Below are 26,572 nucleotides of genomic sequence, written 5' to 3'. Positions count from 1 at the left end.
AAAAACAAATATGGTCCCTTCCATGCCCATCTAATAAAAGAAGAACTGCTAAGTCAGGATAGAATATTGATCATAATGTATTTTCTTTATATGAATCTAGTTATTCATAAAAAGGTAAAAAAAAATCTAGTATCTAACGTTTAAACAAAACATACTTTATACATTTGGCTAAGCTGAAATATCATACCTTGCCAAATGAAAAAATGCTCTCTAAGGGTAGTTTCCCTAGCAGCTCAGTAGGTATGCAAGGCATGCAGTTCATTTCCTGCCTGTTAGCTGAGAAAAATGGGTAGGTCTGAGATAATATTGCTAGTGTGCTTGAAAAAGATCTTCATTGTTAACATGGTAGTTGACTGTGTGTACGTATTTTGACTCTTCGTCTCCTTGAAAATTTCCCAGGTGCAACTTTTGGGTTGACTCCATTTTAGCTCTCAATGATGGAGGGCTCAATGGGAGGCAGAATAGGATTTTCCAGAGCGCTACAGTCATCAGTGAGGAACACCAAGTCCTGGAGAAACAAAAGAGAGCGCTAACATTATAAGGAGGAAGGCAGAAGATAACACAATGTTGAGAAGCTCAGGCCCTGCTCCAGTTTTGCTCATCAGGGGACAGGGTGGAGAGAGAGGGGGCTAAAAGCAGAGTCTGTGTCCCTGTTGGTGCATCTTGACCTACCCTTCTGCAGTAGGAGATCATGATGGTGTACAGGCTCCGGGCTTTTTCCTTCAGCTCACTCACTTCAAGCACTCTCTCACATCTGGGGTAGGCCACAAAATCACGGAGTTTTCCCAACACACAGTAATTCTGCAAAGCACGCAAAAGAGGTATGTGTAATCCTGCACAAATACAGATTTATGTTTCTCATCCACCACTTACAAAATTCTTACTGCCTCTGTGGGAACCTTGAATTCCCACCTCTATGTATGTGTAATTTATGTAACCTTCAGTTAGGAAAATTCACCATCGATATTTCATAACAGAGATGTTTGGTCCAAATAAGTGCTTGGAAAAGTGCATAGGTGCAGTTTTGGTCTGCCAGCTTCTTTCCCACACGCTTTAGGAGAGAGCAGTGCCAATACAATCAAATCTGCTCCTGTAGTAGGTGGAGTTACCTACAGAATAGGTGCCCTGTTTCCCTTTTAAGACAGCACCTGATTTAGCTGATGAACAGATTATCAAGATCTCACAGACATGCTTCCTCTGTTCCCGTACAATAGGCAATACTGTGAGCACCAGGCAAAATTTTTTTTGGAGTAATTTTTACCTCAGACTTTGCGTTATCAAAATAAAGCACAGCCAACATGAATTTCACAATGTCCTTGTGAAGCAGGTAAATAAATATCCCAGCTCTTGCTTTACAGTAAGGGAAACTGAGGCACTGGACTCACATTGCTTGGTCTTTGCAATGAAGTGAGGCACTGGCAACTCTGGGACTGGGGTCTGGAGGATCCTGACTTGCAAGACTTGACGGTATAGTTGCCTCTGGCAAAATGTGTCAGACATCTCTTGCTCTGTCTGCTATTTTCTACTTTTTAGTTACTCAGTGGAGCACTGGGAAAAGGAGCAAAATATGTCGGATATCCCAGGGCAGAACACTATGGCATAAACTATGTGTGCAGAAGGCTATTTTGTCTTTGCTGGGACATGACTACTGCTGTCCTTTCTCAGTATCACACTTCCATATCCTCAGGCATAGTTTTTCTTTCTGGATTCAACAAGTGGCTACTTAGAACAGGAAAAGCCAGCAAGGTATTCCTGCACTTCTTTTTATTAAAACTGCAGTGCCAGAAGCCACTCATGATATAAAATTTAGATTTATTAAGTGAAGAAATTTCATTCTGCATTTCTTCTTTTAAACTATTATTCAAAGTTTTTTTGCACATATTTAACTTCTGAAAAGGCTCTGTCACAATAAATTAATAATGTACAAATGGTAATCACTTCAAAATATTGATTTCCTCATTTTTGAATTTTTAAAGAAGTAAAATCTCAGAAGCTCCATAGGGATTTTAATAAGGTTCAAAATGAGATTTTTTTTTGGTCACTCATCTCTCTAGTTAATTAAGCTTTTAAAATTAGTTTCAAACCACTCTTCTGGGGTACAATCTTAAGAGTTATCCTCTCTTTTCATTAGCTGCTTTTACTGCACAGCGGTAAAAAAGAAATGTGAAAACTTACATGTATGTCCAAGTACAGCCTAGGCAGCATCTCCACACATGAGTCCTGCAGGAAAGAAGAAAAACACATTGCAATTTTGTTTTGAGAGAAACTTGGGTCAAAAGCAAGCAATCTGCAGCGGCTTTGCAGGAGCAGTTTTTAGGTGGACTCACCACAGCTTTGGAGGTCTGTAACTCCTTAAAAGACTCCGTGATTTCTTTGCTCAGAGACAACACCCTTGAGTAGCAAGTTGGAGGGGCTGCGTTGGCTAACAGGGCAGCAGAGAGCAGAGCAATCAGGCTCAGCAGCATCTTCATTGTGGGGAGCTTGTCCAAAGGAGGAGGACGGGAGGAAAAAAATCACCGTTAGTGGTCAGGCAGTTACTGGTAAGCGTCAACGAGTAAGTTTGACAAGTCAGCCCCCAATTAAATAGTCTCCTGCATCAATGGGGAAAAAAAAAACGTCTGGGGGTGGTCTGAGCAGCAGCTTGCTGTCGTTTTAAATTTCCTGCCAATCTATGAGTCAGAGCTGCTAGCGCTTTCCTGCCCGGAGCAGGGAGAGGAGGGAATGAAGGTAACAAAACCAAACACTACTGGCACTTTTCATTCCAGAAAGAAAACAACTTAGTGAGCACCTCAAGCAACAGAAATATGTGTAAGAAACATCATAGGGTTATCAAAGTGTCGTAGGCCCTGATCCTGTATGTGCTTTGGCACATACGCCTCTTTCTCGAGAACATAATGTAAAGCTGTGGGGCTACATAGGCTGCAGATAGAGAGAAATCCTTCCAGGACTGGTGTCTTATGTTGGCAGTATCAATCAGACCTGCTTATCATCCTTAGCAGGTCTGAAAGGTTACCACTATAAAGGAAACCTCCCACGTCTAGTATCAGTTTCTCTTTTAACCTATGCAGATGCTCACAATTTCTTAATCAAAATAATCGCGCTTGTTACGGCTGCTTGGGGAGACCTGTGTGTCTACACGTTCATGGTCTCAAACCAAATGAACACAAGTCTATATGGCTGTCATAAATGTATAAAACCAATTTTGCTTTCTGACTTGAATTTATGAGGCTCTGTTCTTTTATTAGATGCCAGATGGAACAGAAATCCAGATGCTGGGATGCAGGAGGGAGGCTGAACATATGTTGTTCTTACATGTTAATTGTCCTGTAAAATAGAGGTAGCCTTGAATGAAGAACTGATTATTTCACGAGTTATACCCCCCCAACCCCCCAACCTCCCCCCCCCTTTCAAATTCAGATTCTAGCTAGGTATTAACCAAAATAGTGAAGTATCTGATGAAGTACTGCAATCCCCTGGCATTGCAGTAGACCAGGAAGGGTCATCTGAAGGTGGGAGAAGGGGAAATGACTGAATACCTGTAAAAGAAAGGGGCTTCCCACCAGCCACTTCAGAGAGAAAATCAGAGTCTTGAAAACTAGTTTTTGGGAAAAAGAAGTATTCTATATGTTGCAGGACTCTGCCTTAAATCCACCAAAACACCTGGAGGAAACAGGGAAAGAGAGCTGCATTCTACTGTCTTGTTATACATTTCTTTGCTTTCATAAAGAACGATTGGTTTAGTAACATCATGTGCTCCTGAATGTTGAAGCGGTAGACACTCAGAGAGGAAAGAAAGGTTGTGAGTCTTGGCTGGGGGGAATTTAGGACTGGCCTTGGCGAATGGGCTGCTGGGTCTTATTTTCAGGAAAGGGAGTTGCCTAGACAAGTGAATGAAGAGGCCAGAGGAAGACGGGAAACCTTCTGAGATGGCCCCAAGCAGCTGGATCATAGATCTAAACACAGCTACTTAGTGCATGTCCAAGGAAAGGGTGCTACTTACTGTGAGCCTGGCCGGTAAAGAAACAGGCTCTTAATCACCATCTCGTTACTGTAAAGAGTAGCTGAGGGTAGGAGTGAAATATTGTCCTTCTATCACATTCTCATTTGGCAAGCTGCTAAAAGGTAGTTGCTCTGCCAGAAGAGCAGTCTTCTGAACTGCATAAATGCTCTCCCAGTACAAGAAGTCAGCAACCCAGCTGCTGCTAAGGATGGCTTCAAAATGAAACATTTGCTTTTTTTTTTTTTTTTTTAAAGTGCAAGCAATATTCTCTTTCTTGGTATTTTACCTATATTAAGCCCACAGTGATGACTCCATCTCAAACGACAATCAAATACTATGGATCATGTTCTAAAAGATAGATGTCAAAGTGACTGTGACAAACGTGGCCTCATGGCCACTCTTTGCCTGGCATGAAACACCAACAAAACAACTCTCCAAGTCCTGTGCCCTGGCCATATTCAGGCAGCTGAAAGCTATTTAAAAATCTCTCTCTTTAGGATGGGATAATGTTAAAGGTGCCAACACCGATTTGGAATTACATTATGAACTGAGCTACACATTGGTTGCCTAGGGCCAGAGAGGCAAGCGTGTAGCTTCCTATAGCTTAACACAATACCCTGTCTCCCAAGTTGGGGTGAAAGCCCCATGCCACAGAAGCCTCACCCAGTGGTCATGTCTGAAGGAGCCTGGCATAAGCGCTGAATGCCGCCTATTGCAGTCACAGCCCTCAGCTCCAGGAAGACATCCAGAGGAAAAGCCCAGCACTTGCATAGCACTGAGGGCTTACGATTTTTGCCCAAAAAGTGGGAGACCTGGAATTCATTTCTTTCTCAGTTTCTGAAAGTACAGGGTGTTGGGGTGGATGGCCATGTTCTAAGGTAGTGACAAAGGGAAGGGGGAGGAAAGGACTGCCACCCGCCATTCATGCCTTTGCACTTGAAGTCTGCCTGGTCCCACATTTGCAGCCTGTATACTCACGACTCTTGTCCTAAGAGGTGAGATTTGCTCAGCCCCACACACTTGCAGAGGTGCTTTGCCACTGACAGGCATGGGAAATGATCCACCCATCAAGTTTCTTCTGCAGAACAGGGAAATGCAATTACTTGCTGAGCAAACAAGCTCTTCTTGGCCCTGAGAGCAAAGCAAAGGCTGGATCCAGGCCTCACCAAAAGATTTAACCAAATAAAAAAAATTACTCTCTGCTTTGTGAAGGGGCAAAATTCCTGAAGTAATTTGCTCTGAAGTTTTTGCTCAGCTGCAGTATTCCTGCCTTGTGGTTCTCTTTGATCCCATATAAACTAACTCAAGGAAAGCCACCTGTAATGGCTGTCTACTCAAATAGTTAAAAAAATGAGCTACCCTCAGACATACTCGGAAAAAAGGATTTCTTTTTTTTGGAAAAAAAGGAAGGACCGGAGTTTAATTTTCTCACCTAAATCTTCCCTTCCCTGGGCCCGATTACATGCATAGTTGACTCTGACCCAGATGGATATTTTCCAACGTCTACTAGCTCATCAGGACTTCTGCACATCTCAGCATGCAGAATATGCAACTCAGTCCAAAAAAGACAAATACTCTCTTCTCAGTTATTTTCTATTTGTAGCTCATCAGCAAGATTATCCTTGAGCTCAGTACATTCAATTTATGGTCCAGATATGAGCAAATAACTTATTTTTCTCTAAGAAGCTCACTGGTGACTTCAGGAGAACTTGCTAGTGACACCAGGCACTGGGAGTCCTTTCAGTCTAAGGCACCTGGCACAACTCTGCGCCAGATACATAGTTACTGAAGCCCTTGAAACTCCAGACTCTCTTTTCAGTGATGGTTTTTATCCAGTCACTTATGCAAAGCCATTTATTAATTCTGGTGCATACCCTGCCTTGGGCAGGGAAGGTCTTTAACAGGGAGACACAGGCTGTTCTTCACAAAGGCTAATAGCATCTTAGAGGCACTATTCAAAATGGGCATGGAAATAGTCTTTAGATCTACAGGAGGGGAAGGGGCAAAGATCAAAATATGTTAGAGTCAAAACTTGCCTAAGGATTGCCTCTATGGAGAAGCTGCTATATACAGTCCTTGTCTGTGGGACAACGCTCAGGCTGGCATTAGAAGGGAGCACAGCAGGAGTCAATCACTACCACCATATTTGTGATGATCATCATGACATGGACATCTCCACCACAGACACATCTTTACCATATTCCTCAATTCAGTGAGCATATGAGGGCTTTGAGGGCTCAGGACACACGCTCTCTGAGTTTTGCATCAACTCTTGAGGCTGATGATGTCACTACAGCCCCGAGTGCTATTTACAGTGCATTTATTTACTCTTTTATAAGGAATAATCCATAGCAAAAACAGACACACGGGCTGAGAGGAAACTTAGAAGCCTATCATGACATAACCATGTATATATTTTTAAAAAAGATTTTTGAGCTACGTTGTCCTTTTTCTTCCAAGTTACTGAAAACTCAAACGATAATATTTTTCTAGAAGTCAAAGGACTCACTATGCAGGCAGAAATTCCTCTTGTGTTTGAACAGTCTACCAGGGCCTCCACCAACTTTTGACAAAAGCCCTTTCAAGTTGCTGACTTCCTAATACCAAAATCCACTTGTTTAATGAAAATGTTTATTTTAAAATAGTCAGGGGCTGCCATGAGACACCTCATGAAATGAGCTTCTGATTACATTGAAAAATAGGAAAAGAAAAGTAAAACAACGCTTTACAGAGAAAGTCCTGTGTATTTAAGAAGTGATTCAAAGCCCCGTGACTTGGTTGGCTGTTGTGGCAAAGGTGCCACTTCTTGCTTCAGAGCAGAGCTAAACTGCCCTGCAAGCTTCGATCTCAGGACAAGGCTTTTTGGAAACCCTGGTGTTTTGATTAATGTCTTACCTGTTTGTTGTGTTTTTCCTCGCTGTGCAACTGCACTTTGTTGAGCCTTTTTGTAGGCATCAGAACTGAATTTTGGGATAGGGATTGTGCAGCCTCACACATTGCCCTCGGTCTTGGGGGTGCTGGTGCCCAACACTGCCAGCTGCCCCGGTACAGAAGGGAAGCCAAGTATGGCAGCACAGTGTGCCTGCATTTGAAGCTGGGGTAATCCAACGTGTCTCCTTTTCTCTTTCATGCTAGCAGTAGGTCTCTGCTGGTGATCTGCATGGCTTGGCCAAGCTGTGGGCAATGGACAAGGCAGGCAGGACCTCAGGGCTGTTGCCGGGCTGGTGTTGCAACGTCTTTTCCCCATGAGAGTTAAGCAAAAGTCCTCTTTGCTTAGTCAGTGGTATGAGCTTCTTTTTTCTACATTGCTGTTGTTATTTTTAAAAATTTACATATATATTGAGGAAACAGATATTACTGTTCAAAAGTCTGTTCTTAGATAAAATGGTTATAGAAGCAGCTAAGCTATCTGGGTCAGAAAAAGAAATGAGATGTTCTGAAATCTGGAGATCTTGCCAGCACAAACCTGGCACTGGGCACTTTTCCTGCAGGAAAACATATGGAAACAGGGAGTCCTGTGGTCCAGGACAGAGACAGGACAGCCCAGAAGGGGTGAGGAACAGGAATAATTTCCTTGCACTGCCTCGGACCAGTGACCGAATCATTGACACTGGCTGTGCTTACCAGCCCTCTCCGCAGGCGGTGTGTCCAACCTGCCTTTGCAGCAGGGCAGGGGCTTGGGCAGCAGGCTCCTGCATCCCCCGGGGTATATGGGGCTCAGCATGACGGCAGCGCGTGGGACGGCTTGGAGACATCCACACAAGTGTCTGTCACTGTGGTGCAGACATAGCCCGGTTGTCGTCTGTGTAATGGGGATAATGGTATTTCCCACGGACGCTGTGGGAACGCAGCCATCAACACCAGGGAGATAGGAGATTATGCGGTTTTAGCCCTGTCAGTGATACTCTTTTCAGTGACTGCAAGGCTTATTCATTCAAGTAATGCAGGATTTAGAGTCTTAAGCCTTCATTGCCTTGCTAAGAAAAAGGCAATTTTACCTCGGAGTAGCTCGCAGACCTCTCTAGTGAAGTAACAGCGGTGCTTTCAGCCTGGCTCCCTGGCCTGGCGTGGGCATGGGCAGAGCTGCCTCCGTTCCTCCCGGTAACATACAAGTGCCTTGTCTGCGCTCCATCTGGGCTTCGAGACCACTCACGTGTGTGAGTTATCTTAAAGTAATACCACTCATTATTAACACTGAAGTCAGGGCCACAATAACAGGGTTTTGGGGAGAGAGCCTTGTTCAGGTTTAGACCAGTGCTCAGCAGTAAAAGCAGGTTATTCATGCTTTCCTGCCCTGCCCTTGCCCTCGCTCCCCCTCTCTCTCTCCACATGCACATGCAAATGTGGCAGATAGCTCCGGGTCTTATCATTGCTGGTCAGCTTCCCACCCTCCCTAATTACACTCGCGATGAAAAATTATGTTAGCCAGCAAGGAATGTATCAGAGGTGATACAAATAAATGTATTGATCTACCAAATTCGTCCCCGATACAAGCCCACTGTGGAATTCAAGGGCTGAAAAAACGCAAGGTCTGCGCTATCTGTTCTCAGAGGTTGTCCCTCCAAGGAACTCTTGTCTATGCTATGGTTAATCTGCAAGGAGATGAGGGAATTAATTTTCTAGGATTGGTATTCCCGCACCTTTCAGAAGCATTATGTCACTAAAAGAAAATAAATGGATGAGACTGAAAGTGCAGCTGTGGATAACAACCTGGTCCAAGCCAAAGGAATTCAAAGAGACTTCTCTGCTGAACTACAGCCTGCACAGGAGCTTTTTAGTAGCTGCTTAGCATGCTAGCAGACTCAGTTTTCTATTTATTCTTGCCTAGAAACCTGCAAACATCAAAGCTTATGTTGCTGTGTATATTTCTAGATACAAACAACAGTTCTTCCAGCAGGCTAGCACAACTGCAAGGTAAAATAAATTCTCATCTCAGCTGGCTGGGAAGGTAAAGTATGGGTCCATATAATACTTCACATCTCTATAGTTCTCCTTTCTTTTCTATACACTGCTTTTCACGTTTTATATTTAAGCATAGTGGAAGAAATCCTGCCATCACTGAAGTCAATGACACAAGTCACAGACTCCTGCAGATCCACATTCTCACTCTAGATTAAAACTTGTATTCAGTTCATTGGCCTTAGTAGCACAACAGCCCTGAAGCCAAAGCAAGAGTAAATCAGATGCATTATTTCTTGTTCCTCACAGAGCGCATTACCTTTTGGAGTCCTGCCTGTTGGAGACACTACCCAGGTTCAAAGCCGTCTTTGCCAGTGCCCTAAAAACAAACAATGTGACAAGTACCTTGTACAGGTATAAATAGTCTTTGGAACAAAAATGTATAAAATAGGGTGGAATAGTTGATGATCTGCTCTACTAGGTAAAATCCAGAAGTGATGAAGATACATGAAAAGTAGCTGCATACATGCATGGTATAGTTCATAGCTCTCTACAGTAATAAGACCGTAGCTTGCAACAGGGTCTTGTCTACACCAGGAGGTTGCCCTGCTGTCCCAGCAGAGGCAGAGCAGAGGCAGTGTTGCCCCCATCCATCCGGCTAGGTGTAGGCAGTGTTCGACAGGTAGTTTTGAGAACATCTGCAAGGACGAGGTGCCAAACGGGCCCCTCCTGCCTGCATGGCTGGTTCTCAGGCAGCTTGCCAGAGAGCGCCCGGCTGTACCTTAACCCAGCCCACCTTGGCATGGGGTACCCAGGGCAGCCGGTGCCAGGGGAGGGATGGGTGTTCATGGTCACCGGCTGGGTGAAAGGCAAGTCAGATCCAAGGGTGGCTTGGGGGACTTTCTCAGCAACAGTGTGTCTACTTAATCTCACGGTTTTATAAAGTTTTGTTTTACACTTACAGTTATTCCCAAAAGGAAAGAGAAATAATGTTACAAAACTGAGACAATATTACAGCTGGGTAATGTACTGAGGGAAGCACCGAGGGATGGCATGAAGAGAAATATTTTGGGTGAAGAATCACCCCAGTTGCAGCATTATGCCTTTCATGTATAGAACAAGCCAAGGTCTTTAACGTCTGTACTTTTAATTTTGGACCATTAAGCTAATTTCCATTAGAAGACTAATCAAATGAACATTTATTTTCCTCCTTTCTATTTGGCTGCAGCTTTTTTTGTTTTGTTTTGTTTTGTTTGTTTGTTTGTTTGATGTTTTAGAAGGGTTGTGGCTGGGGAAGAGAGAACTTGGCTTGATTTAAAATGTAAATGCAATTCTATCAATCTTCCCCTCTGCTAATAGGCTGCCTGGGCATTTTAAGGGCATATAGTGAAAAGGAAACTGTGACTGCTAAAGAAAAGCTCCCCCCCCCCCCGCTGTTCCTGTTCATATTTATTTCACAATCAGCCCATTGAAATGGTGTGATTCACACTCTGATGCTGTCGTTGTCTAGCTGGCAAAGTCACTGGTGAATTTAAAGAAGTTTCCCAAGCTGAAAACCAGGCAAGCTGCATTTGGGGCAAAAAGCAATCTTATCAGCAATAAGCTAGTGAGTCACTGCAGTGATCTCTCTTGCTGAGAGCTGAGGCTACCCTTGCAAATGAGAAACGCTCTTGAAATAAGAAGCTGTCTTCAAAAAACTGTGAGAAGTGTGTTGCTTTTGAAATGTAAAGTGTCCTTCTGATATACATATACATAGAGTATACAAGAGTAAAGTCATGCTAAAGTTTGCAGAGGCAATTTAAATGTTCTTTGTTAAAACATTGTTCTTCAAATAAATAGCCCCAAAAGGGTAACAGCATGTGTGAGTGCACAAGAGGGAAAGAGGCTGCCTAATTCCCCAGCAATCTTGGGTAAATACTAAAGAAAAACCCTGTCTGTTTACCTTAAATTATCCAGAGTTAATATATTCATCGTCTACCCTATAACCAAGCAGTTTCTGTGAAATAATGACTTCCTGGTAACACAAAGACAAACAGTTGAAGCATTATCTTTACTATATTAACCATGATCTATCTTTGTGACAAGTATTACCATATACCCTTCCACTGACATAACTTAAAACAAAAGTTTAGGAGCCAGTATCAACGTAGACAATCAGAACAGCCTAAAGAAATCAATAAAGATCACTAGAGACTGGATTAATGGAAATAATTAAATCCAATAGTATTATGTGTTTGGCTATGAGTTGTTGCATAGAATTTCTACTGTAATGTGAGAGCTCATTATATGGCAATGATAGAGGACACAAAAAATATGCTAAGTTTATTACTACATATTTTCTCATTAATCATGGGATAAATATTAGCCACTAGTGCGAATTGCCATGAAAAAGGTGAATGTAATCTCAGGATGTGTCAGAGGAGTTATAGCCAGCAGGGACAAGGAGATATTGACACCGGTGTAAAAGCAGGGACCTGCTCATCTGGCATATTACATACACTTTTGGTCACCCATGGTTGAGGAGGATGAATTCAGACTGCATGGGGTGCAGAAAGAACAGTGAGAATATTCAGTGAACGGGAGAGATGGAACAATGTGGGGCATTTTCTCCTTCTATCTCCCTTTCCTTGTTGCCCCAGTTACTTTTCCAACAGCTGGGTCCTTGTCTTGCTCTCCTGGCAAAGCCAGCTGTTGGCTTTGTGGCTCGGGGCACTCCAACCCCACTGCAGCCTCCCTTTTTCGCAGCCCATTTTCCCATAGCCGTTACTGGAAAGTTCTGTAATAGGGATGGAAAGGGAGGTGATCCTGTAGACAACCTGTCTACGCATATACACCCCAGTCACTCAAAGAAGTAGAAATCCAGGCACACAAGGACTGCAGATCCCAGGCAGGCTGGAAACTCTGCTTCTGTGCTGCCCTTTGGATTGGGCACTGACTTGATTGCTGACCAGTAGCCATCGCTGATATGAGAACCGAAGCTGCAGAGGTATAGGGCGATGGTCCATGGCTTTCTAGGAGAGAGCCACAGCTGCCTGAAATAGAGGCTGGAGGCCTTGGAGTCCAGCCCAGAGAAGGATGTGGTAATGCACTGGCCAGAGAAGTACAGTTGACCCCCTGGACCCTAGTCTGAATACAGCATTAAAACTGCTGTGCAAACAGTACTATGCAGCTGCACGGCGCTCTCAGAAAGGCTGGGTTTGCTCTTGGGGAATGTGAAAAGCACATGTACAGGCAGCACAGCAGCTGCCAAACTATGAACTGCACTCAGAACATCAACCCGTTTCATTCATTAATTGTACACTAACAAAAAATGTTGGCATCAGCTTTGTTCACATCAAAAAGACACAGTTTCAATTCTTCCTATTGCATAATTTAGGTACATGAGCTTCTGTACTAAAACAAAGCGCTGGGTGGAGAATGATAGCATTGTCCACACCATCTTCTCTCTGACACCAAAGAGAAATGGAGCGAATAGAGTCAAAGAAACCGAACAACATTCAGGAAAGTATCAAAGTGATCAAAGCAGACTCTTTGACTCTGCTTTACACATACTTTTCAAAGAAGGGTTACATTTCCAAACACAGTGTGTCGGTTCTTGATGCCAATAAACCAGCTCTGTTTAGCTTTATACTTTGATAGGAGTAGGAACAAAAAAAAAAATCTTTAGTGAGATGCATTTTCTAAGCCTTGCTATCAAGGGTTGAACTTGCTAGGAAAAGGCTAAATGTATTTGTTGCTCTCTGAGGATGCTGAGTCCTCATTGAGAGAGACCCGGTGTCAGGCCTGAGTAGCCCTGTAGAAGAATCAGCATTTGCAAGCACAAGGAAAAGCTTGGAGCTGATCTTTTTGTTCATCTGTATTTAATACACCTCTTTGTTAACAGACCAAGCCTCAGGGGAAAAGAGTGACCTACAAAGCATGTGGAACATGTTTAAAGAGCGGTTTGGAAAAGGTGCTTGGTCGTAGTCCTTTTATAGCTAGAAAATATTGATTATTTTCATGTATTTATCTCCCATTCTTTTCCCAAAGAAATAGTCAAAGCTCCTGATCTAAATGCACTGGAGTAAAATATTATTTTTTGATGTTATAATTTGACCATTAATGATGTCAAGCATGAAGCTTTTCTTATACCCTGGCAGGATGTACTTCATTTCTGTCTTTGTAAAATCTGATTTTCTCTCTGTGCTGCAGCAACTGTAAAGCACAAGCTGCCCCCAGGGAGGTATTTTGTTTAGCTGTGCGTACACATTCCTCCAGGAAATATTGAAGCCAAACCACACACACATACGCACACACAGACACTGTATTAGAAGAATTCAAACCTTGAACAGAAAACAAACCAGTACTGGGTCTGGAGTCTGAACTTCAGTGCATGTTGAATTGTGTTTTTTGCATTTTTCTTTGTTTTTTACCAGCTGGGGCTGTGGACCAACATAGGCACTTTCCAAATACAGAGAGCATTGCCCAAGGACAGCCCTATATCCTCTGGCCATGTCAGAGCCAAAAAAAAACCATGGAAAAAATTTGCATATCCAGCACTTACTTGTTTTTCTCATGTGTGAGACAGACATGGGCAATGGTAATTGTCATAAGTCAGAATTTGCTGTAACATGAACATCCAGCATGTGACTATGGAGGAAAAATCGTGCAAGACAAGAGATTAGAGAAGACATAGATGTATGTTTACTCTTTTATGCATTCTTTTCTTTTTGCTCACTGAAGATAGAGCTATGAGAAAAGTCAAGCTCTATTTTCTTCTGGCACCCCCCTTGGCAGCTAGAGTCGGGAACAGGACAACAGATACAGTAACATGATTAAAACCATCAGAGTCCGACCCTTGCTTAGGACGTGGCTTCTGCCCTGAAATGGAGCTACTAATAGGCCACAGCTGCTCTTAAACTGAATGACATGTGCTTTCTTTTTTTAGCTTTATTTATTTAACACATTTATTTATTTATCTATCTTCTTTACTTATTGAACATTTATTTATGAAGCTTTTCATTTATTTAACTGTATTTATTTTGTGGGTTCTGACCACAGGAAGGAAAGACAACAGGGAATTGTGGGCTGGATGCAGACAGCTCGGATGACCAAACGTGACGCCAAACCGTGAGAGATGCCTCTGCAACCAGCCCCAATGATGGGCGTCCCACCTCTGCTGCCCAGGCAAAGCCCATGAGGATCACAGTCCCTCATGCCAGTGAGCTCAAGGACTGTCTGTCTTGGTGCTTCCTCCATTACCAACTACCCCAAGGGGCAGCAGAGCAGAGGAAGAGCCAGAAGGTGGATGGTCCTGTCTTATGTGGACAAAGAGCCCAAGAGGTGCCAGTGTTTGATGCTGGAGTGATACAGAAAAATGGCTGTGCTCAGAGATAAAAACATCACAAGCCTTGCAATGGATTTTGCAGCTTGTTTTGCTCAAAGGCACTGCTGGGTAGGGACTAAGGTTTCATAAGTGTTTTGGGCAGTGTTGAACACACCATCATTTCTTAGCAAATGATTCTAGTAATTAGAAAGCTGATACATAAAAACTAGGATAAGACTAATGTAAATGAGGGTGTTTCTTTCCCCTTCAGATTGTTCTGCTGCTTAAACTGACGTTAAACAGTAGGTGTGACAATTATATTCTTGGAAGAAATACAAGCTAATTTTGGATTAGACTGCTGATGCTGAGAGATTCTTCATATAGAACCGGTGTATAAATTGCTTGAATTTCTAGTGCAATACATGAAGGAGTTTCAGCTGTGTCAGAGATCAGTATCTGATGCTGACCTCTTTTTTAAAGAAAGCACTGTTTAAAAGGAGAAGATGGTGTTCTTCTTGGGGGAAACCCAAGGTCCACATCCAGCAAAACTCTTAAGAACATGTGAATTTAGGCATACTATTGAATTCAGTAAAAGCACCTTTCTACTTGAAACTGTGTGCACACATGTGCCTACAGCATACATGGTAAGAAAAAATGCCCAGAAAAAGTTGTGGACAAACACTTGCATGCAACTGCCTAGTCAAGTGAGCTATGCTTTGGTTGGCTCTATGCTGGAGTTTTTACTGCATAATTCAGAATCATCTTTAATAAACCATGTGGCTTTTGGTCCTTCTGAAGCATAGATGCCTTAGGCAATGTAATGATTTTTTGCTTTTTTTTGTTTATGCATGCTTTATTTTCTTAATTCCTTTTGTCTTTTGGCTCACAGCCTCCAGCAAGGGAACAAAGTCTACAGTTAATGTAACTTACTGGAGGATGTTTGAAGCACAGAATAAGAAGACACTACATGTCATTATCTACTATGCTGTGGAGAGCTGGAGACTAATTTCCAGATGACATATGTTGTTAGCACTGCTATATGGATTACAGCTTAGGGGGCAAAGTCATTCATCAAGACTCCCACTGAGCTAGAAGCTGTGCAAACTTGTGGTGAAAAGATGATCTCTGGTTTGCAGAACTTTGCTATAACCTCTGGACACTTCTCTGTTCAACCTACTGCCATTTTTCTCCCAATTGTTTCCTTACATCCGTTAATAACAACATGTTTTCCTTGCCTGGCAATTGCATGTCTTGCTTAGTATTTGTTTCATGCAATCAATAAATGAAAAATGTCTGTGTTAATATGGTGGATTCCTTGCTGTTGTGTCTACTGGCATCAATGAATCATTCCCACTTGAGACAGCAGATTTAGAAGGTAATCAAATTTCCCTCCTTTCCAAGACACACTGTGTTCCTGAGCACTCTGCCATTTCTGGTGTTAACCATTCACACAGGCAGAGCACATACATACATCTGAAAAAGTCTGTATCTGGTTTGGGTGCTGTTGCTGACAGGTTTGGGGTTTTTGTGTACATGGGATGCTCAGGCGGGCCAGCTTTTCCTCCAACAGTTCTCCTTAGAAGAACAAATGCTGCTTTTGGAGTTTATTTTATCTGGCAACATTTAGGATGAACAGCACATTGCCTGTGTCAGTCTTTCTGAACAGTTTCTCCTGTTTGGGCCTAAACCTGAAAAGCAAATTCTTCCTTATTACCACCTTGGTACCCAGTCCAGAGAAGAGAGAGCTGTCATAGCGCCAAGTGCAGAGCTTGGCTGTCCTGCTCCAACTCGCGTATTCAGCTTCAGAAGGCCTCGGCTCAGTCCCTGCTATGAGCAAGCTGTCACGTTAACGTCTGTAATTCTCTAATGGAGGCTCATTTGGCATTGGACAGACAAGTCCAATGCCAGCCACTGGACTGTGCGTACCACACGCTTGAGAGATGTTATATTCTCTGTGGTGGCTTCCATCTTGATGACACTGAGGACTGAAAATGAAATATTGTGAGCTGATGCCTTGCCGAGAGTTAAGCTGAAAAGCCTGAGGGCACGGGGAAGTGGGAGAGCACAGAATGAACTGTGGGTGAGCAGCCACGCTGGTAAATGACCAGCAAGTTCTGCACTGACATGAGTAAAGCAAGCACGAGTTGTATATTCAATGCTGCCTAAAGAAAATATATTGTCTTTTTGGCAAGAAAATAAATGATTGCACAAAATACAGGAAGAAAACATACATTCAGATGTGTTTTAAGCATGCACAGTGCCACTGCTTTGGAATTTATCTATTCAGTAACTGAACATACAACAGCTCTTTAGGTTCAGGTAGCATGTAAAGCAAAAATAAGAATAAATAGGTAGATTGTTTCACCATATTTTACTCTGATTTTTAGGATTCTGACCATTTTTCTTTCCTGTCTAATATTCAATTTCAAAAGCAGCTTTTAAAGCACCTTTAATAACTGGGTCATATCCAGTGCTTCGGTAACTACACACAGGTATCTTGGTGAATAGAGTCTACATGCCAGGATGGATATTGCTAGAGACTCAGTTTTCACTTGGTCAGTGCAGTGTAGGAGGTGTATTCTGACTCCTCTGGACATACTACCTTCCAAACAGCCCCTGTAGTGCCCTTCTTAAGAAAACCAGATGCTTTCTGGTCTATGACTTTTCAGTGATCAACTGAAACCAAATTGCTTTGAAACCATTTAAGAAGCACAATTACCCGGCTTTTTGAAAAAGGGGAGATTTTGAAAGCTTTTGTGCTGGATTTCGAGAGGTGACATTTTCTAGCATAACCACTAGTATGATTGTTGTTAGTGTTTATGTAAGACAAGTATCTAAGCATCCCAGTGAAGTAGGCACTGCATAGTTAGTGATCTGAAGAGACCAGAAGCAATGGGAAAAGAAGAGGAACAGAAAATGTTATGTGGATAGTCAGTAAGAGTATTTATTTGCTCCCAAATTGCTGCCATGCCCATGGGCCATAGTAGATCAACACAAGCTGGTGTGGTTTGGCCCCTGGCACCCTTGCTGCTACCCTGTTCTCAGGAGGTGACTCAGATGGAAACTGCCAGGACTTCTGCAAAATCCTCATTTGTGAGCACACTTGCAAATACTTTTGCCTGGAAAAAGCTCCACCGCCCTATGTGAGAAAAGGTCACTGTTGGGCTCGTAGCAGGAACAGTTTATATAAACAACAAGCTTCACCACCAACATAATTTTACCTTAACATTTTCCCTTCTGTGATTTTTATCCCCCTCCGAGGGCTGTCGGTCGCTCTATTGAAGATTCCCGTAATTTCAGCAGTAAGCCACAGCAGGCTTCTTTCAATCAACAGCAGCAGCGTCACAGCAAGCAACACCAGTAACACATTTCCCTCCAAGCAAGCACACTCTGATTTCATTCAGGCACACAAATGTGCTCCAAATTCCAAATCACCATCTCCCAGCCCAGCAAGACAAAGGCTGCAAACTGAGTTGAAACAAAACAGATAAGCAAGTTGAAACATTTTCTTCCTGCAGAAAAATAACCCAAATATTTGCATTTTGCCTACCTGCAGGAACCTCTTTTCCTTCCCATGGTCCTGCTGCAACGTTTCTCCTCTCCGGGCCAAGGGCTCAAGCCCTTTGTTTGGGAAACATGATCCTCCTTTGTCCTACAGTTGAAAATTTCTCATGTTTCTCAGGAGACATGAAGGGACTCCAACTTTTGGGAACCTCGGTACTGAATGAAACAGTTTTGAAAAGCTGCCTTCAGTGATGTTAGTCAGATTTTGGCTTCAGAGCAATGGAATCAGGAACCGTGTTTTCTTTAGCCTGGTTTCTTTAATTTTCAGTTCACCATTTGCATCACTACTTTAGCCTCATTTTCCAGCTTGAAGGCAAAATGGGGCTTTCGTTATAGAAAATTTACACAGACAGAAGAATAGATGCCGCAGGTGGCGATCTCTACTGAACGTTGGTGTTTGCTGAGCAATGAGGCCAGTTGTAACTCTCTACTCATAAATGTTTGCTGAGAAGCAGAAGAGACAACCACCTTTATATGCACCCCAAAAAGGATCCTACTGGAAGTTGGTGCCATTTCTAGGGTTCTAATGTGATTTATAATTGTCTATGAATGTCATCAATCTCACAAATGCAGTCTAAAACTATTTTCAAACATTATCCTTAAAAGGAGGTAAAATCACAAAATGCATACAAAAATAACACATTTCATTGTGTCACCAGTTGTAGAAAATGCTTTCAAACATAGGGCTGCACTACTTTCCCTCCTCCATTCTTCTTTATGGAAGAGTATAGAAAGATAAAAAAGGAAAGATATGAAATAAAAAGTCTTAAAGGGTGATAAGGACAACTGTGAAGGTTACAGTAGATCTGAAAAATATTAAAATCCAGACCAAGTTGTCATCAATCTCATTTCTCTATCAGAGCAGGAGAAATTGGGCATGGGCCCATTCTGTGTTGGGTGCCTTTTTCCTCTCCTGTCCTGGCTGATTGTCTCCTGAAGAATCAGAAGAGTATCAGGTATATAAAATGACACTTCAACAGATTTCTATTCATTGAAAAGTTTAATTACTTTTTAGTTTTAAAATTAATTTTAAGTACATTTTAAAATGTTAAAATTAAGATATTTATAAACAAAAGCATAATTTAAATGTGAATTTAAACCTTGACAGTAGTTTCCTTCCTGAATTAAAATATGTCATCACACAGATTTCTCAGGGGAAAACAGTGCTATAATATCTGAATAAAAGAGACATGGCAGAATGATGGGGAACTTCTTCCCATAATAAGGACTTATGACAGTGTCTACAGGGCTGCAAATACTGGGGATCCTAGAAAACCACAGATGTGATGAGCATAACTGATTTTCCACTTCCGCTCTGACTAGTCTGTGAGGAAAGAGTTCCTTCCCCTTCCTAACCAAGCATGACTATTCCAAACTGGGTGTCCAATTGTATTCTAACAAGAAAAAAATTGCTGTTGCTAATCTATGTTATCCTGCAGGTTTACGTCCGGGAGTCAGGCTCATTTCTCACAGCTGACTGGTTGCTAAGGACAGCTGATGTATATGGCTACAGTCTGCTCATTGCCTGCACATAGGCACTGTATTGAGGACTTATAATGGGATGCCTCTCCTGCTACTTTTACACATTTTTCTGTTTGAATCGTTGCTTGAATGTAAATTGAGATAAGCTGGAGTGCAATATAGAACTAAGTGCTGAGGTGTCTGTACATAACAGAGACTTTTCTTCACCAACTGGTTTTGCCATAAGCTATGTTTTTGGATTTTTTTTTTAAAGAGGGAAGAAAGAAAGAACGGGTAAATGCTACAATAAGCCTAATGATATGCTGCTTCATGTCCGTGATATAATGGCAGAAATTTCAGCGGGGGGCAAAAAAAGCATGAAACGGGCTATAGCCTCTTCAGAGGCCAGGCAGTCAGAAGTCTGGAGATGTCTTCTGTATCTATGTTAGCAACAAGGTCAGTGCCATGGGAGCAGATCTGGAATGGGAAAGAGCTGGTGCTGAGGTTGTAATGTCCACACTGTATGTGTTTTAGGGGTTTTAGTTAGACTAGCTCTAGTCTGATCCCATGGGCTGACTGCCCAGTACCAGTCGGGGTGCATTAGGTGCACTCCTACAGGGCACCTTCTGGTTTTGATTCATCCCAAAGGAATCCAGATTATGTTCTGAGACTGCCCCACGATGCAAAGCCCAGCACAATAAATTGACTCAACTGTGAGAGTTGCTTTAAAAGTGCACTCCTGTGTCAAACCAAACCAGTAATGTAGATGAAGCTAGTACTGGGGAGAAAAAAAAAAAAAAGCATCTGGTCACAGTCCTAGGGGACATGTTTGTTCAGGGCATCTTTGCAGCAGTTTCACTCTAGGGAGATCCTAGAGCTGGAAAGATAAACATACCTTCATGGAAAGCTTTGTCAGTCTCATTTTTTCCTTGAACTAATGCATGATCTGGGGGTAAAGGAGCTTAACTGATTAATGGAAATATAATTTATAGAGATTGGTGATGACTTTGGCTATATAACAACATTCTGTCAGGTAGCTGGGCTCTTGTGTTAATTGCATATACTTCCAGTAAATGCAATACCAATGAGCAGCAGAATGCTTTCCCATGCTGATGCATGACCAAAGGTAAATTACAAGGTGCCAGATGCATAACTCCCACTATTTTTCACAAGGTGCAATTACATATCTTTAACTTTCCAAAGCCACGTGGCTGTCAAGCACCATTAGGTCTCACTCACAAAGCACATTTAAACCTATGCTTCCTATTTTGTCTCTTCTACCATCATATTGCATTGATTATGCTCTAGTATGCATATATTAAATATATGTGCAGCAAATCTCTTTATGAGATAAGGGCAAAGAGAGATGTGATTAAATCTGAAGGACAGCAAAACAAACAAAACAGAGGAAAATATACAGCTATTAGACATCTTTCCTTGGGCTGCAGTCTTATTCTTGTAGCTTTTCCTGAAAATTATCATAGAGTGTTTACTTTCTACCCTCTAAGCCATTAAGGTAGTGGAAAAATGATAAAATTACCGATTTCAAGAACACTTACAAATTTTGGATTATCATCCAATTTGTTCAGCAGACACATGACAACCTTCAAATTCTGTCTATTGGTTCTGTAAATTTGAGCATGATTTTTTCCCTTTCTGCTGGAAACTTGAACAATTCATGAACACATCTATCAAGGCTTGACTCTGACAGATTTTAGCAAACAGCTTGAATGGGATATTCAGCAAATAATGCTTTTCCTTATTTTACAGATCCAATTAATTTTGATAACTGTTCCTTCAGGTGCCACTTCTGTGAACAATTGAGTTTTCTTTCTTTCATTGCTCAGCTACCTGTGTACAAAATCATCATGGCTCCTTGTACAAAGCTGAACTCGCATGGGCTTATCTTGTTACCTTCAGCAGATGATTTCAGTTTTCAAATCATGAGCTTATAATTTCTTATCTGTGAGATGAGAATACAGGTTTTGAGTTGTTTTAGTGGTTTATGTCCAAATAAAAAAACCCAAACCAAACCAAACCAAAACAAACAGAAAGAGAAAGTGTAGCTATACTCCTGAAAAGAAAAGATACAAGAGAGCTGTAAGTCACCCTGGCACCCCTATTTAGTGTTTTGCCTTAATAGCCGAAATGTAATAGCTCTAAAAGAGCAGCCTCTTAACTATTCTGCTAAGTAGGGCTCTTCATCACTTGAGCTACTTTATGAGTTCTTGAAAGACACTCTGCAGGCTAGGAAACATTGGGAAGTCTATAATTTTACATCAATCAATACTACTGATACATTACCAGTCACAAGAAAGGACGTGACAAAACACAATAGGACAAGCTATTAACGGAGAATCCCCAGAGCTCCAGATACAGATATATTACATGAAGAGGGGAAGAAAAAAAATCATTAAGCAGTAAAGCTTATTAAACAGCTAAGATTGAGGGGAACATAAACCACACAAGGCCGGTACAGGCTGTGAAAGAGAACGGCTGGGCTGTTACACTGCGGGATAATGGCTGCACCTCCGAGCAGCAGAGCACCCAGAGCAGGCTGCTCAAGGAAGCACAGATCTAGTCTGAACTCCTTCGGAATATTTACTGTGGAGAGGGGCGGGAGGTATGTTAGGTTACTGGCAGGACCTTGTAGCAGTTATGCTGGAAAAAAGCCGATGCAGCTGCTCAGGAGACATCCTGGGGCTGTATATCCCTCACCTGCTCTTGCTTGGCCCTGTCCTCCAGCAACACTTACTCCTACAGACCTGTTTCTGGAACCAGTTTGTCTCTCTAAAGAAAGGGAAGATGCTTCAGATGCTTTTATTTGCCCCTTCCTTAAGTTGCAAGAATTCTGCTCTGAAAAAAATACTTTTTACATGAAAACACCTGATGGAAAGATGAAGTGTGCAATGGTGAAGAAGTGTGCACAGCAGAAGTGGAACATGGGAATCCCTGGTCTCAGTTTCACGCCCAAGCTGAACATTGCCATGTTGCAATGTTCATCAAGCACATGATGTTGCAGTAAGTTGATCACAACAAGGTCCCGTGGTCTCCGAAGTCTTTTGTCATATATGTGTTTTGATGACCTCGACCAGTTTATAAAGATTCCTTTCCAACATCCCAAATATAAAACTAAAGGCTGTGACCAAAACCTGTACAGGCAGAAGATATTTTGTCCATGCTTCCTGTTGATGTACCTGCATGCAGTAAAGACTAATCTCTTGGTTTGTTGGGTTTTTTTTTGTGTCTCACATTGCTAAAGGCTTGACTCTGCTCCCATCGCAGCTGTTTAACACCGAAGTATTGCCATTGACCTTAACAGGACAGACACATGTAATCTTGCAGAGGGCTGACACCAGGTTTCTCAAATTCCAACCATAACCATTGGGTTTTGCTTTCTCATACTGTGGACTTCAAAACTTTGGTCATACCAAAGAAGGAACTAACAAAAAACTTTCACAAGTTTTCCATGTTATTTCTGTGCTGAAGGAAATACATAGTGCATGCCATGTTGAATTCCACAGAAACAGGTAAAAGCTAGAAAGGAACAAAATACTCTCTATTTTGAAGTGATTTCTGCTACATACTGCAGTGAAAATTGCTTAGGGTTATCAATCTGAGATTTAGTGTAACAGTGTCAAATCACAAGATAGGCATAATGGACCTGATCAGGCTGTGACTGAAGCCAATTGCAAAAACATGACTCAGTAGTAATAAGTCCAAACTGGGGCCAGCAATTCTGGAGTGTAATCATTCCTGATCTTGGATTCCAGTAACTTTAGTTTCTTTTCACTCCTTGAATATGCACAGGAAGCTGACTTCAGTTCTATAGACAGTCACATTTTCTGAGGGACTCCAGTGGGTTGGGGACTGTTTCTAGAGCCAATGCTGTCTGGAATGGTGTTTGCTGTGCCTATAGCCAGTTTAATCTGTTTTGCTTACTTGGCTGATATCACAGTATTGTACAGATAAAGGATATATGATAAGTAAGACTAGAACTTAGCTAGAAGCCCAGACCCAAAGCTACTGCAATTTGGACCCCAGTGTATTCAATGTAGTGCAGAACCAACTCTCCCCTTTTTATCAGTTTAGGGTTCTGTACAAATAAATAGTTGTAGTTTCTCTCTAATACATTACTCATACAGACATCCTTGCTCTTCTTGCCCTTTATGTCCAACACGTTTTATAGATGTTGTGGTAAAGGCTTTCCATGATTTCCCAAGTTTATCTGGGATCAAACACTTTCTTCATCTCCTGAAACAAGGCTGAGCATAAAGCAGGTCTCTGAGTAAATGGCCATAGTTGTGCTGCGTTCACACTGATGAAATGCAGGTGAAGCAGCTGGCTGGCAGCCTTTTAAAAACCTTATTGAATGCTGTTGGCCTCCCTGTAAAATGGAGGATGGGGAAAGACACCCTCACAATCTAACCATGAGATCTGATTCTGCACAACTTGTCCATGAGTCTATTCCATATTCCATTAACTTTTCTGATGGGAAGGCTAAAGCCCCTTTCATCCTCATGCAAATCCATGCCTGGATGACCCATACTGGGATTAGTTTAAATCTGTTCAAAAACTGCATTATGCTTTAGATTTGTGCCTTGGGGACTGGAGGTAGGACTGCTGGGGAAGGAGCAGTTGGGAGAGCAGGTTGGGAAGCCAAACTGAACCACTGCCTTCCAGCAAGGTCATAACCCTGGCAAAGTAAAGGAAACTTTGATCTATGCTTGGGCCAATTCTTGCACCCTGTCACTTGCATGAGTATGCCAGATGATGCCAATTAGACTCACTGCTGCTCATGGTAAACCTCAATAAAACTCCAGCTTTTTAACACTATCTTGATAGAACCTTAGGAGAAACAGTTTCCTCCGAATTCATCCAGGGATGAAATAGGACTCAGTCAATTTGCACAGGCTCTGACCTTTCTTGGGAACAACAAGTACTTATGCTTGAAGAGTGACTAGAAAACTGTCAGTGTGTGTTTCAGGTTCTTGTCTCTTGCTGCCTTATTTAGTGAGTGCTCCTAATGCATAAGTTCTCTAAAATACAAATAAAAAAGGGCAGAGAGCCTGTTCCAACAGCGAACTATGGAAAGATCAAAGTTTTTTTCCGATTTCAGCATCTTCTGCCTTTTATCACATCTTAGTGATCTGAAGAGGGTGGCGGGGAGCAGATGTGGTTTGGAAAGAGAGTTTCAGCAGTTTTACCACTGCCTCAGCTGACACGTGGAAAATAGCCATAGTAAGCTTCCTGGGGTCCAGTGTAAGGTGAAAGAGTAGAATAGAATAGAATAGAATAGAATAGAATAGAATAGAATAGAATAGAATAGAATAGAATATTTCAGTTGGAAGAGACCTACAATGATCACCTAGTCCAACTGCCTAACTGGAAAGGAGTTGGCTTAAACCACAGAGCCTGTTCTCATGCCTGAACTGAGAACTTGACTACAGCTGAAGGCTTCTAACTCCTTACACTGCTTGAACTTTCGCCTGAGAACAAATCTGACCACACCACCAGTGAACACTTCTTGGTGAGCTGGAAAAACAGTAAGAATTGTGTTACTTTCTCACTGATACTCACTTTCAAAATCCCACTGCCTCTTGATGAACACAGGGTGCCCTACCCTTGTCTCCACAATGGCAGGAAGAACACACAGCAGCGAACATGACTCTTCTCAGGAAAGAAGCAAGCAGAAGTAGCCACCTCTGATGGGGACCCTATTGGTTTCCAAGGAGGGGACTATTTTTAACCCATCATCTTTTCTTTTTAAAGTAGTCATAATCATAAAGATAAGAGATATAATTTTAATATTTTGTTTGTTAACTCCAGGGTAGTATTCAAACATAAAAATGTCAGTGTAAACACTCTGCAATTTACAAATATTAGCATATCAACAGGGTATGCTTTGAAATCAAGAACTGTAAGGTCACCCTGTAAGTCTCATCAGAAGCATTTTAATACAAAAGCTGTAATCACAGAATTACTGGCTTTAAACTACTGAATTCCCTAAGGGATGTTTTATAATGCAAAATCAAAATAATGTTTGATTTTCTTTACTGCTAACTCTGCATGGAGATCTGAAAAAAATCACTATTAATCTAAGCCAGACGACATATGCCTTAAATGAAAAGGTAAACTAATATCTTAAAAGTGATGTTCATGCTGATTGCAGCTTCTCATTTACAGGGGGGAAAAAAGCTCTATTAGACTGTCCTTTTTCCCTACTGTGTTTTCTGCATAGGCTATGCAGTGTTTACCTGCTAAAAATAAAATGTGTTTTTAAGGTTAGAACTTGGTTTATCACAATCAAAACCTGATCATCTTTTAGCAGAACAGATAAGAATGAGAAGTTGGATTTGGTTCTGGTCTTGTAAGACTTTCAAACTCTGATCGTCTATAGCTTAGAAATCTCTGTCCCAGAAGAGTAAATATTTAATTGTTCTGAAAATGCTCAGGCTTCAGAGAGCTTCATTGATATGCATGATGTTATGATTTAGAATTTCAGATTTATTTCTGATTTACAAAAACAATTGGAAAAACACATGAGTAATTGCTCCTGAAGAGTTGTTGCTAAATTTGGAGCAGATGCAGTGGAATTCAGGTTGTTCTGGGTAGCATTAAAAAAAAAGATACTGAAGTTATGCATCTGTTCAGAGTTTAGCATGTATTCAGTGTTGCAAAGGAAAAGGGGAGTGTGGAAGAATGGCTGATTCAGCAAGGCCATGATCTGGTATCGCTGAGCAACCCATGTTTCGAAAAGTAGCTAGGACATGCTGACGCAGCAGGCTGACCGTCCTTCCCCGGACAGAACAAGGAACAATGGGGCCAGGTAAACAACCGAAACGGAACTGAATCCAGGAGGAGGGGAAGTAAGCGACTAACATGTTCTGATGCCAACCACCAATCAAGTAGAAGCAATAAGCGCGTGGACAGTAACTTTAACCCAATCATAGCTTATTATTGAGCACGTGTATAACTGTAGTTAACCAATTATAGGTTGTTATGAAGCACGTGCCTATAGTAGATAACTATATAAGCCCTGTTATAAGCATGAATAAAGGAGGATGACCATACTCATATTGGGATCTGTCGTTACTCCGGAATCGCAACTCCCGCTCCGCCGTCGACACTGAACAAGGGAAACTCCGACAGGGGAGTCCCTGTAAATAAGCAGCCTATATAATCAAGGCTTGATATTACTCATATTGAAGGTGCTGGAAAATTGCCATTGGTTTCCTTGAGTCTTTGCTGGGCCTTGAGCATGCATCTAGAGCCTTGATGCTCTCTGTTCCATTGGACACCATTATGAAAACAGCATTTGATTTAACTGCAGAAAAGCTGAT

General features: G+C 42.0%; 1 protein-coding gene across 1 annotated transcript; it reads right to left on the bottom strand.

Annotated features, from left to right (window-relative positions):
• Positions 1 to 308: 308 nt before the first annotated feature.
• Positions 309 to 2,474, bottom strand: CYTL1 (cytokine like 1). The gene is made up of 4 exons (XM_076337576.1): positions 2,328 to 2,474; positions 2,176 to 2,220; positions 673 to 801; positions 309 to 508 (listed from the first exon to the last, which is right to left on the bottom strand). The coding sequence occupies exons 1-4, from the start codon at positions 2,469 to 2,471 to the stop codon at positions 425 to 427; spliced, it is 402 nt and encodes a 133-aa protein (XP_076193691.1). The 5' UTR covers positions 2,472 to 2,474; the 3' UTR covers positions 309 to 424.
• Between the last annotated feature and the right edge of the window lie 24,098 nt (positions 2,475 to 26,572).

Source organism: Aptenodytes patagonicus, chromosome 4, assembly GCF_965638725.1.
Source record: "Aptenodytes patagonicus chromosome 4, bAptPat1.pri.cur, whole genome shotgun sequence".
Lineage (NCBI taxonomy): Eukaryota > Metazoa > Chordata > Aves > Sphenisciformes > Spheniscidae > Aptenodytes > Aptenodytes patagonicus.
Note: the sequence above shows the minus strand (reverse complement) of the source record. Positions and strands in the feature narration are given on the sequence as shown.